This window comes from Delphinus delphis, chromosome X (genome assembly GCF_949987515.2).
Source record: "Delphinus delphis chromosome X, mDelDel1.2, whole genome shotgun sequence".
NCBI classification, from domain to species: domain Eukaryota; kingdom Metazoa; phylum Chordata; class Mammalia; order Artiodactyla; family Delphinidae; genus Delphinus; species Delphinus delphis.
Window position 1 is genome coordinate 89,342,217 of NC_082704.1, and position 13,772 is coordinate 89,355,988.

General features: G+C 44.9%; 1 protein-coding gene across 1 annotated transcript in view; it reads right to left on the reverse strand.

The window, feature by feature from the left end:
* Positions 1-13,772, reverse strand: part of MAOA (monoamine oxidase A) — a 75,860-nt gene that overhangs the window by 13,599 nt on the left and 48,489 nt on the right. Inside the window, exons 6-9 of the mRNA XM_060001670.1 lie at positions 6,283-6,424; positions 3,163-3,312; positions 2,575-2,734; positions 1,616-1,712 (exon numbers count right to left, since the gene is read on the reverse strand). Coding sequence (XP_059857653.1) covers positions 1,616-1,712; positions 2,575-2,734; positions 3,163-3,312; positions 6,283-6,424 — 549 coding nt within the window. The remainder of the gene's footprint in view (positions 1-1,615; positions 1,713-2,574; positions 2,735-3,162; positions 3,313-6,282; positions 6,425-13,772) is intronic.

Genomic DNA, 13,772 nt, shown 5'->3' on the forward strand with positions numbered 1-13,772 from the left:
TACCACCCCTTGTCTTCAAGGCTTTCATTGCCTAGAGCAAAGAGCAGGGTAGAGGCAATATAGCTTCAAGGCAAGAACAGGGTGGAAGCGATTGTCCAGATAAAACAGATCAGAGTATCACTTTCTAGGAGCTGCCTAAATAAGCCCATTACCATCTAGAAGGCTTCTGCAATACGTGTCCTTGTTAAAAAACGTAAAGAAATGCCGGAAGAGCAGATGCCGCAATATTTAATACCCAGGGCAAGAAGAACATCAATATTCTTTCATCTACAGTTGGATTGATCTTGACCGACAAGTCTCCTGAAACCTCTACCTCAACCTCCTGCATTTTTTTGGCACAAAGAAGGCGACGGCAAACTGCCCAAACAACCTATGTATTTTCTTGCCCAGGGGGGTCAGAGATGAACAGGGTGCAATGTTCCTATAGTCTTTACATTGTGAGCACCTGCCCTTACCAGGGAGGCTGGTGCCATTTCTTATATTTTACAGCCAGAGAAGTGGTTATAAAATGTCTTGTTGGCAGTCCAGTAGCATAGCCTTTTCTAAGTCCCTAGGGTCATGGGTCTGCTCCTTTTGATTTTGTAATTTCCCTTCGGTGATGCAATGCACATGAGCTCAACTCTCCTCGGGGTGAAGGGGAAAACCACTGGTTTCTAAAGTCACTGACTGCTATAGAAGCTGTGCTCTTTTATTGCAATGTGGTAGAATAAATAGCCCTTTTGTTTGTATTGCTTTGAGGAGGACTAAAAGACATGGCAACTGGGAGGCTACGGCACTCCTTAGAAATCTCTTTGTGGGAGCTCCGATTCCCTCTCTGGACCCCTAGTCTCCAGAGGGCAGAGCAGCTGTGTGAGGGGATGGTAGGAGAGAAAAAGAGCTCTCCTCTTCCAGACACAGAACCTTGCCCTGGACCATCCCTGGCGAAGTAGCCATAGAGTGACCTACTGGAAAAAGTGCCCTACGCTCAAGGCCTGGTTCTCCTTTGAACTGCACTTCCTCATTAGTCATCCATCTTATCTCCCAGGGTAATAATTAACATATTTTTCTTCACTTTCTTTTTTTTTTTTCTTTGGGCTGTGCCACACAGCTTGTGGGATCTTAGTTCCTCGACCAGGGATCGAATCCGGGCCCTCGGCGGCAAAAGCGCGGAGTCCTAACCACTGGACCACCAGGGAATTCCAACAATTAACATATTGACACTTGCTAGGTAGTGATGTCTAGAATGGAGAAAGGAATAAAGCCCAGAAAACATAACTTTGGAAGGTTTTACAGGATAAAACAGTTCTCATTCCAGAATGGTTGTCAACATCCTGTAGGCAAGGTGGTCTACCATCCCGCCTGTCTAGCTGCGTTTTTTTCTCTGTCCTCCACATGTAAGTTTATGGGGGAAAGAAACATATGGGCACAAGTTCAAAGTGGTGTTAATTTTAGTAAAGTTTCTCAGTGTTCTTGTGCCACATACTCTAATATTTTCATACATGGAAACATGACATAAATTGTCTGTAGGGTTATTTAGCATTGCTTGAGCTCTAGTGCAAAACAACATGTTCTGCCAGCACACACACCGATACATCAACAGAGCTTGAAAAATGCAGAACACCCAGCTCTAACTTACCCCATGATGGCGGGCAGCGATCCATCTGGCTTGGTGTCATCCAGGGTTATTGAAATCGGAGCTTCCTCGTCTTCGATGATCATACAGCCACAGTAATCTTAACCAGAAGAAAATCAATAGGAGATTGAGTAACCTCACCAGAGATTTAAGAGGGATATATATATATATATAACTCTTTTGCTAAGAGGAAGGCAAATCTTAAACTATTGGTCTTTGCCCCAACTCTAGAAGTTATTTACTATTAAATACACACACTGACTATACAAGGATGTTTGGTTGGTCACCCAGACACATTAGAAAATGACCCATCTCGGTGACCTTTCCATAAAGGTCAGGTATGATCAGTGCATGAGTAAAATGAAGATGGCCCTGGAGTCCTGGAATACATGGGAAAGAGGGGGGTGTGTTAGAGGGAATCACCCCTGTGAAACCATGGAAGAAGTGGCAGGAAGGAATCCTTTGAGTGTGAGCTGAAGGCTTAGCAACGACACCATATCTGCCCAGACTCTGCCTCATTTTATCCTCACAACACCCCAACAGCAGGTCTCATTACCATTTTACACAGAGGCTGAGGCTGAGAGAGGTGAAGTGTCATTTGAGGCCTCACAGCTAGTAAGCAAGTGGAGCCCAGGGATGTGTAACTTCAAAGGAGTGCTGTTTCCGTGGTGCTCCTTTGTCTCTGCTCGTGAAGAGTAAGTGGTGAGACATATGCCAGGGGTCTGGGCAATGTGGTCCCGCGACCAGAGGGACCTCTTCCTTCCCCCCACTGCCAGCAAGCGCTCTTGCGGTCATTTTGTGTTGCCCGGGGCTCTGAGGAGTGGACAGACTGAGATTTCTGATCCTTTCTCTACCAGCTGGAAACACTTATCTTTTTTTCTGTTCAGTGTGTAGCATAAAATGTTCCTAAAAGAGCATGGTCTTTGCTTAATACAATTTAAGCATGAATAAGTGCAACCTACCCTTTTTCTTCCAAAAGGCCTCCTTGTAATACATCATGCACTTAATGATAGCCCCCATTGGAAGACGCTGAATTAACTGGTTTCTCTCTGAAGGAAGCTCTGGTCTGAAGTGTATCTTGGCAGTCAAAGTTGGAGGGATGGCACTAATTACGTATCGGCACTAAAACACACAGACGCAAGATACCATCTCAAACCTGAGTCGCAGTCTTTGCAGGGAGCGTGAAACATCACATTTACCATTTCGAATGACAGTAAGCGGTAACAATGTACAGTATGAGGCCACTGTGAGGCAACAAAACAGAATAAGGCAGTCGACCAAGTCTGGTAATTTGGAAGACCGAGTCAGAAATACGCCAGCATTAATTACGCCACTGCTTGGATTATATTTAGTTAGAAGCTACAGAAGACAGGAGACCTATTTAATATAAGTTTCTCTTTTTTTTCGGCCTTGATGTGCGGCATGCAGGATCTTAGTTCCCCCACCAGGGATCGAACCTGTGCCCCCTGCTGTGCAAGCGGGGAGTCCTAACTAATGGACCACCAGGGAAGTCCCATAATATACGCTCTTTTTTGACGAAACTGAATTACCTCATAAAGTTGATGATTCAATGTCTCTATCATGATGTTGTCACCTGACTGGTCAACATAGGTGACAGGACACCTCAGTTTCACTCTGTCCCCGAGGAGGTGCATTATCCGCTCGCTTACTTGACCAGATCCACCTACAAACTTCCGTTCCTACAGGAGAAGGCAGGCAGGAAAGGAAATGTTATAAAAGCCCAAGGAAGGAAGATCATATTTACCACTGATCAGAAACCTCCAGAAAGTCACAGGCCATACCTCCACCCTCTGCACCCTTAACTATTGGAAGAACTCATTAGGACAGAGGCAGTCTACCAAGATACCTCAACCATCATGCTCTACACAGCGTCTGGTGACGAAAAGCTGTTACCAGCTTATAAAATCACAGAATGGTGGGGGAGGGATAAATTGGGAGATAGGGATTGACACATACACACTACTATATAAAAAATAGATAACTAATAAGGGCCTACTGTATAGCACAGGGAACTCTACTCAATACTCTGTAATGGCCTATGTGGGAAAAGAACCTAAAAAAGAGTGGACATATGCATATGTATAACTGATTCACTTTGCTGTACACCTGAAACTAACACAACATTGCAAGTCAACTATACCCCAATAAAAATTTAAAATAAAATCACAGAATCAGAAGGAAGGTTCCCCTATACCACTGGCACCTTGACCGAATGCAAATAACAGCAAGTGCGTGGGCTTCAAGTGCCCAAGAGTGCAGTGCATGGAGGGAACCCTGGGACCGGGAGGATGCTGCACTTCTCCCAGGGGATGCGGTTTCTTTCTTTCTTTTTTTTTTAATGATATTTTAAATAATTTAATAGTGAAAAAGTAAAATATATAAACCACTTATATGGTATAATCTTAATGAGGAAATACATTAAAATGTTAACAGTAGACGGGGTGAGATTATGTGTGAAGCTTTTGTCTTTACTCTTTATGTTCCAAGTATAAACACAAACTATAATGACCTTCTCTTTGCTAAAAACTGTTCAACTCAAGACAAGAACCCTTCATTGATCTCCTTCAATGGGCAAGGCCCTGGCATTAGGCTCATTAGAAGACACAAACAATATAGCAGACATGAAGTTGCGTGATTTTTGGAACCAAAAAGGCCCACATGTGACCCAGCAGCCGATGGGTAGGGGGGCCTTGGCTTCATAGCCTGTATGGGAATCTAAACTTTCAGAAGATTTCTTTTTTTTTAATTAATTATTTTTTTCTAGTTTCACTGAGATGGGGATGCGGTTTCTAACTCCCCTCGGTTTCTTAAAGTCCCAGCCCAGGGTTGTCTAGGCAGAACAGGCTCATGGTGCTCTCAAGGATCACCTGGTCATCACCCAATGATGTTCTAAGAATCCAAACCTCAGCTCTTGAGAAATTTTTGCCAAAATGCCTGGAAGTTTCACTGCGGGGGCCGAAGGGTGAAGACTAAGCATCTGCCTATTCCTCCAGACATTGTGAAATAGTTCCCCTGAGCAGCTCTGTAAGACCACAAGTGCTCTGCCCTACTGCCATCTGCTACACTCACCATGGTCATGCTTCCAGCTTAATCTAAGGTCAGTCCTTAATACAGTGCATTTTGTAAGAACCAGGGGGAATGTTTTTAGCCTGCTGTAGAAGATTCTTTGAATGGTTACAAATACATGTAGGTAGACTGGAGAACAGCCCAACATTTGACAATCACCTTCCAGAAAGCCTGTGTCAGCAGCCACAGAATGATTCTTACACTTGAATAACTGGCTATTGTTCTAATGACACGACCACAGTTCTTTATAAAAATATTCCCAAAGCAGTTTAGCCCTAAATTCATGATCCATCCTTCCTCACAAAACTGGGACCATTTAATTTATAATGTGACTTCTGTTTTCCAAGAGTTACTTTGAATGTTAGTATAGTGGAAAGACCATGAACTATTTCCATTTGTGTTCACTATCCACTCCTTCGCGTCTAGTATTTCTGGAACTAAACTATTAAAGGATAAGTCTAAGTTCTTTGTAAAGATACTGTGATAATGGTCTGAGATTCATAATGTGAACTGTGCCCTCCAAAAGGTCATGTGGAGTTTGCCTAGAAGTATCTTGGCTCCCCTGAATGAGGGATGTAAATATACAATACGAGCCACGATATCTCAGAAAGTAAAATATAGGTTAAAAAGAGTAATGTGGGATTTCTAAGCGTAAAGACACTTAAAAAAATGCAACTGCCTTAAGTTTGCTAAAGCTAAGGGTCAAATGGGCAATAACTCTTGGGACCACAAGAACAACTTGGGGACTTCTGGAGATCTCCCAAGGAGAGGAACATTTCACTCAGTTGACAAGGACTCTACACCTCACACTATGAAACAGAACATAAGTTAGAAGTAAACTGATCCTAATTAAACCTTAGCCCATCGAGGCATAACATTCCTAGAAAAGAGATATCCATTTTCTTCCGATAAAGGATAGCCTTGAAACAAAGAATCTCAGAATCTGGAAAATCAGGGAATTAAGATTCTGGTTTCACCACTGGTTTGCTGTGTGTCCAGCCAGTGAGTCAAATGAGTTCATTCATCAGTAATGGAAGTAGTATGGAAGCTGGGCAAATGCTAGTGGGCAGCAAAAATTTAGAAGCCAAAATGTAGAATTTACTATTGAAAGAGTAACCAATAAATCACTTGAATTAGAAGAAAGAATAGTCACTTCCATTCTATAACAGTTAACATAAAATAATAACTCCGAGACACAGAATGGGACAAAAAAGCCTCATGTCTGGAACAGAGATGACTTGAAGTACAATTTTACAAGTACTAGAAATTTTTGGAAATAAGTTGATTTTAGTAATTTAGCTCCTCCTACAGAAATAGTCTAATTTTACCTACTTCCAAAAGAAAGGAACTGAATTCCTCAAACCTAATTCAAAATGAAACATTCTTTAGTTGTGAACTTATTTTCAGGAACAAGAAAAGGAAATGAGAAATTTTGTTTTCAGAAAAGTTTTTTGGAGATCGTTTCAAAAATCCATGTTTCAAATTCACTCATGTTTCAAAATATAGAAGCAAGTATTAAGGTACTGCACTCGATGAGGGCAAAATCACAAATGAAGTTTAGTGTGAGAATGGACACTCCATACCTGGCCCCCATTGGTAATGGAGAATATCCGAGTGGTGCCTCCACACTGCTTCACATACCACAAGAACCACAGGGCGGACACCTCGTGGGGTTCAGAGGTCACATTGATATTCACAAAGAGAGATGCAAACTGCCTAGCAGTCCTGGTCACAGAACAAGAGCGGAAGTCAGGAGTAAATACGTACATGCTTCACAGGACACTACCTTTTTAAAACACAATTTAGCATGGCTGGAAAACAGTTCTATTGCTTTTGAAAAAAACAACTCATGGACTCAATTTCTGAAGGAATGCAGATTTTAACTCTTGGGGAAAATAAACTTTTCCCTTACTTTTAGGAAATTATGGGTTAGTCCAAACATGCTAATCCCAATGCAATCTAAAGGGTTAATATGCTTGTCAGAGTTCATTAAGGATATTGTCTGCATTTATTTGAACAAACTTTCTCTCCTTAACACCTCCCCTGCTCCCACCCTGGTCCAGGCTACCACTGTCCCTCACCTGGCTTAAAACAATGGCGGCTGCTCCTGGGCCCTCATGATCCTTCTCTACATTACAGCCAATTAAGTCTTTTAACAGTCCAAAACTTAAAAAACAAACAAACAAATAAAACCCCACTCTGCTTAAAATCCTTCAGTGACATTCACAGCAAAAGTCAAAAGTCTTGAATATGGCCAATATATCTTGCACCATCAGCCTGTCAACGAGTTCTCCAAACTCTCATTCCATCACTTCCTCATGGCATCTTTATGATCCAGGTATACTCTCCATTCATTGCTAAAACGTGTCAATCTCCCCATCTCAGGGCCTTCAGAAGCTGTTCCCTGTTCCCTATACTGGGGTGGGGGAGCATTTCCCACACTATCCAACCTTCACATTTCCCGCCATTATCTGTGGCTAATAACTGGAAAATACCATGCCTCAACCATTTATCCTTCCATCCATCCCATCATTCAGGATTCATTCCTGAAAGAAACCATCCCTCCCCTTCCTTATTTTTCCCCATCTACTAAGGCTCGCTACTGGAACATCATCCCCGCCAGTAACCCTATCTCCTGTCTCCTCCATCCACTATGGCTTATTCCTGAAAGATACCATTCACTACATCATCCATCTTTCCTGTCTTCCCCCATCACTGTGGCTCACCCCTGTGAGACACCAACACCCCACACCATCTATTGGTCCTGTTTTATCCAATTCATTATGACTCATTTCTGGAACATATATCCTCCCCATACCCACATGTCTGATCTCCACTCATCCACTGTGCTCATTTGTGGAAGATATATGATCCCCCAACACCATCCATCCTTCAGTCCTGTATCCCTCATCAATTGGCTCATTCCTTTAAGATACCATTCACTCTTCCTGTCTCTCTCAATAACTGATACATCATTGGAGGAAAGCATCCCCCTCACCATTTATCCTTCCTGACAGTCCCCCACCATTAATTGCAGGTCATTCCTGGAAGATACCATCCTCCTACATCATCCATCTTTCCTGTATCCCCCATACACTGTGATTCATTCCTGGAAGATACCATTCTTCACACCCAGCATGCACCAACCTGTCCCCCACCCCCATCCACAGTGGCTCATTCCTGAAAGATACCATCCCCCACATCACTCATCTATCATGTGTACAGCCCACCCAGTATGGCTCATCCCTTCCTGATACCTCGCACCCAGAACATTCACCCTACCTGTCTCCTCTCACAATCACTGTGGTTCATGCCTCATGATACCACCCTTTCACACCATCCACTCTTCCTGTAGCATTCCCCCACCAAGCGCTGTGGTTCCTTACTGGAAGATGCCATCACTCCAATGGCTTCCTGTCTCCTCCTAACCACTGTATCTCATCTTGGAAGATACCAGTTCCCTCACTATATTACTCCTGCTATATCCCCCATCATTGTGGCTCATTCCTGGAAGATACCATCTCCTCACACAACCATACCATCTAATCTTCCTGTAGACACCCCCCCACACACATAACATGCATTCCTGGAAGATGCCACCCTTCCCCCACAAACACACACCACTCGTCATTCCTGTCTCCCCTCATGCACTGTGGTTAATTCCTGGGAGATACCATATCCTCACTCCATCCACTATTCCTGTCTCTCCCATCAACTAGCTCATTCTTGAAAGATATCATCTCAACATATAATCAACCCTTCTGTTTCCCCCCATTTTACTATGGTTCATTCCTGGACCACACCATCTCGTCACACCATCACTCTTCCAGTCTCCCCCCCACATACTATGGTTCATTCCAGGCACATACCATCCAAACATCATCCATCTTTCCTGTCTTCCCCATCTACAGTCACTGATTCCTGGGAGATACCATCCCCCCATGCCATCCACTCTTCCTATCCTTTCCATACACTATGGTTTAATCCTAGGCATACCATCCCCCCACATCATCCATCCTTCCCCTCTTCCCCTACCCACTGTGGCTCATTCCTGGAAGATGTGGTGAATGGTATCTTCCTGGAGTGAGCCACAGTGATGGGGGGGGGGGGAAGGAAGAGGGGATGGTGTGGTCCAGGAATGAATCACAGTAGAAAGGGGGGAGACAGGAGCGTTCATTGTATGTTAGTATGGTATCTTCCAGGAATGAGCCAGTTGATGGGGGAGAAAGGAATAGTGGATGGTGTGAGGACGGAATGAGCCAGTTGATGGGGGAGAAAGGAACAGTGGATGGTGTGAGGATGTGGTATCTTCCTGGAATTAGTCACAGCAGGTAGGGGGAGACAGAAAGGTGGATGGGTGGGGGGAATGGTATCTTCCAGGAATGAGCCATAGTAGATGGGGGAAGACAGGAAGAGTATGAGGAGATGGTATCATCCAGGAATGAGCTACAGTGACTGTGAGGGGAGACAAGCAGGGTGGAAGATGTGGGGACATGGTATCTTGCCCCCCCATCACTGTGGCTCTCTCCTAGAAGATACCAACATCCTATACCATCCATTCTTCCTCTTTCACCCCATACACTGTAACTCATTCCTGGAACATATAATTCACCCCACAACTACATGTCCTGTCTCCACCCATCAACTGGCTCATTCCAGTAGATACCATCTACTCTGCCTCTCCCAACAGTGGTTTATCACTGGCAGAAAACATTCACCTCACCATCCATCCTTCCTGACTCCCTCCGATTAACCGATATTCCTGGAAGATACCATTCCCCCACACCATCCATCTTTCCTGTCTCCCCGTCCACAGTGACTCATTCCTGGAAGATACTATCACATCCTGTAACCACACCATCTAACTTTCCTGTTGACACTCTCACTTTCCCATTACCCTGATTCATTCTTGGAAGATACCATTCTCCCCACCCACCATGCACCCACCTGTCTACCGTCAATCACTGCAGTTCATTCCTGGATGGTACCTGGTTCATTCCTAGAAGATACCATCCCCCCACCCATCCACCCTTCCCATCTCACCCTACCTACTTGGTGCATTCGAGGAAAATATCATTCCCTTATTATATTTACTCTTCCTATCCCCATCAACTGCTGTTGATATCCCCATCAACTGCTGTATTCCTGCAAGATAATATTCCCATCTTTCCTGTTTCCCCCATCCACAGTAGCTCATACCTGGAAGATACCATATTTCCACATCATCCACCCTTTTTGTCTCCTCCCTACAACTATGGTTGACTCCTAGAACATACCATTCCCCTATACCATGCACCCTTCCTGTATCCCTCCCCCCCAATCCACCATGGCTCATTCCTGGAAATTCCGATCCAACCACACACATCCTATCTCCCCCACTCACTGTGGTTCATTCCTGGAAGATACTATCCTCCCACACCATGCACTTTTTCCTGTCTACTGCCATCTACTGTGACTCATTCCTGGAAGATGGCATCTCACACCATCCATCATTCCTGTCTTCCCCCATCACCTGTCTCATTCCTGGAAGATACCATGCTCCCACATCATCCACCCTTCCTCTCCCCCGACCCCAGTCACTGTCGCTTATTCCTGGATGACACCATCCACTTACAGCATTCACTTTTCCTGTCTTTCCCATTCACAATGGCTCATACCTGGAAGATACCATGTTCTCACACCATCCACCTTTTTGTGCCCCCCATCAACTATGGCTGACTCCTGGAACATACCATCCTCCCACACCATCCATCTTTTCTGTTTCCCACAACCACAGTCGGACATTCCTGGTAGATACCATCTTCCCACACCATCCATCCTTCCTGTAACCCACCATCCACTATGGTTTAATCCTGGCATATACCATCTCCTCACACCATCTACCCCCTTACTGTCTTCCCCTATCCACTGTCGTTCATTCCTGGAAGATACCATCCTCCCACACCATATATTTTCCCATAGAACCACAATCCACTGTGGCTCATTCTTGGAAGGTGGAGTCTCTCACACCACGCCTCATTCCTATCTCCCCCAATACTTGTCTCAGTTCTAGAAGATACCTTGCCCCCACCTCATCCACCCTTCCTGTTTCCCCCTACAGTCACTGTAGCTCATTCCTGAAAGATACCCCCCCCCAAACCATCTAGCTTTCCTGTCGGCCCCTGCCCCCACCCCTCCCAACTCACTCTCCTTCATTGCTAGAAGATACCATGGAAACTTCTAGTCTCTCCCCAAAACTGACTCATTACTGGAAGACAACATCTTCCCACACCATCTACCCTTGCTGTCTGCTCCCATTAATTGCATCTCATTCCAGGAACATAAATCCCCCTATCTCATCCATCCTTACCATCTCCCCCTACACTCTGTGGCTCATTCCTGGAATATACCATTCCTCCACACCATGCACCCTTCCTCCCCAACCCCCATCCTCTATGTCTCACTCCTAGAACAACCATCCTCCCACACCATCCATCTTTTCTGTCTCCCACATCCACAGTGGCTCATTCTTGATAGATACCATACACTCATCCTGTCCCCACCATCAACTATGGGTTAATCCTGGAATGTAATGTAACAGGGTAGAGCTAAATCGGACTCTACGTTGGACCTGTTTCGTTGACTTTAACCTTTGCTTTTCGTTGCTTTTGTTATTCTAATCATACATAATGGCCTGCCTCAGGGAACCCTGCCCCTTTGCTGTTCAGCTCACAGGGAGGCCATCTGACCCCGCCCACCTGTGAATGGCTGCAAGAAAGAAGAAACTAACACATCCCCTCACAGAGGCTGGTCATTCCAGGAGATGTTTTGCAAGACTGATGGCCCTTTTACTTTACTTCCTCACCGCCTCTCCCTCCCTGATTCTATAAAAGAAACTGGCATCTAGGCTCTGAGAAGATGGTTTTTCAGAGACACTAGTCTGCCATCTTCTCGGTCTGCCGGCTTTCTGAATAAAGTCATATTCCTTGCCTCAACATCTCGTCTGCGATTCATTGGCCTGTCGTGTGGCAAGCAAAGAGAGCTTGGACTTGGTATCAATAACATCCCCCACAGGATCCATCCTTCCTGTCTCTCCCCTTGCACTATGGCTCTTTCCTGGAAGGTATCATTCCACCAAACCATCCATCTTTCATGTCTCCCTCCATGCACTGTGGCTTATTCCTGGAAGACACCATCCTCTCACACCACCCACTCCTCCTTTCTCTCCCATCAACTGGCTCATTCCTGGAAGATACCATACCACCACACTGTCCATCCTTTCCCTTTCCCCCATGCACTGTGGTTCATTCCTGGTGACACCATCCCACCAAATAAACCATCCTTACTGTCTCCCTTATGCACTATGGCTTATTTCTGGAAGATACCATCCTGTCACATCATCCACCTTTCTCCATCTATGCCCATCCACTGTGGCTCATTCCAGAAAGATATCATCATTCACATCATCCATCCTTACTTTCTCCACCATCCACTGTTGCTCATTCCTTGATGATACCATCCCCTCACACCATACTCTTCCTGTCTCACCCATCAGCTGACTTTATTCGTGGAAGATATCATCTCCCCACAGCATCCACTCTTCCTGTCTCCTCCATCAACTGACTTATTCTTGGAAGATACCATCTACACATACCATCCCTCTTTCCTCTCTCCCCCCATCCTCTGTGACTCATTCCTGAAAGATACCATCATCTCACATAATATATCTCTTATATCCTCCACCAACTGGTACATTCCCCAAAGATACTATCCCCACACCACACACCCTCCCCCATCTACTGTGGCTTATCCTGGAAGACACCATCCCACCACACCATCTATCCTTCCTGTCTCTACCCATGCACTATGGCTCATTCCTGGCACATACCATCTTCCCACACCATCCATCTTTCCTGTTTCCCCTGTCAACAGTGGCTCACTCTCAGAAGAAACCATTCTGCCACATCATCCACTGTTCCTGACACCTGCATACAATATGGTTTATTCCTGAATGTACCAACCCCACACACTATCCACCCTTCCTGTCCCCCTCCATGGTTAATGGCTCATTCCTGGAAGATATCATCCTACTGCACTATACATCCTTTCTGTCTCCCCTCATGCACTATAGCTCATTCCTGGAAGATACAATCCGACCCGTCTACCCTCCTATCTCCCCATCCACTGTTGCTCATTCCTGAAGATTCCATCACCTCACACCATCCACTCTTCCTTTCTTTCCCATCAACTGGCTCATTCTTGGAAGATACCATTTGCACACACCATCCATCTTTCCTGTCTCCTTCCATCCACTGTGGCTCATTCCTGAAAGATACCATCCCCTCACAACATCCATTTTCTTGTTTCCCTCAACTACTAGATCATTCCTGGCATATACCACCTCTGCACACTATCCACTCTTCCTAACTCCCCCATCCACTGTTACTCATCCTGCAAGATAACACTTCCCCACACTAAACACCCTTCCTGTCTTCCCCCATCCACTATGGCACCTGCCATGAAGATTCTTAATTCCCATAGCATCCACCCTTCCTGTCTCCCCCCATCTATTATGGCTCATTCATGGAAGATACCATCCTCTCACACCATCTATCTTTCCTGTTTTCCACATCCATTAGGGCGCATTCCTGGAAGATTCCTTGCCCTGACACCATCCATCCTTCCCTGTCCCTTCCCATCCTCTGTGGCTCATTCTTAGTTGATGTGCTAACTCCTTGGTTTCTGTTTAAAGATTGCTTCAACAAGGAATCTCTCCTTTGCCATCAGACAGGTCAGGTTCCCAGTTTCAGTCTCTCCTAGAATTATGTAATATGTGTATAATGACAGTCTCTCCTGCTAAAAGTATATCAACTCCGTGAGGTTAGGGGCCATGCCTAACAAGTTCACCACCATTCCTCAGTGATTCATACTGTGCTTTCACATAGCAGCCCCAAAATGCTGGCTGAATGATCCGTAAGTAACTCAGCTAATAACACAGATTCTCAGTGAAAACATATCGTTTATATTTTTCATTAATATAGACTAGCTTCCCTCCAGTTCTTCTATATTTATATTAAATTACTTTAATATCTTT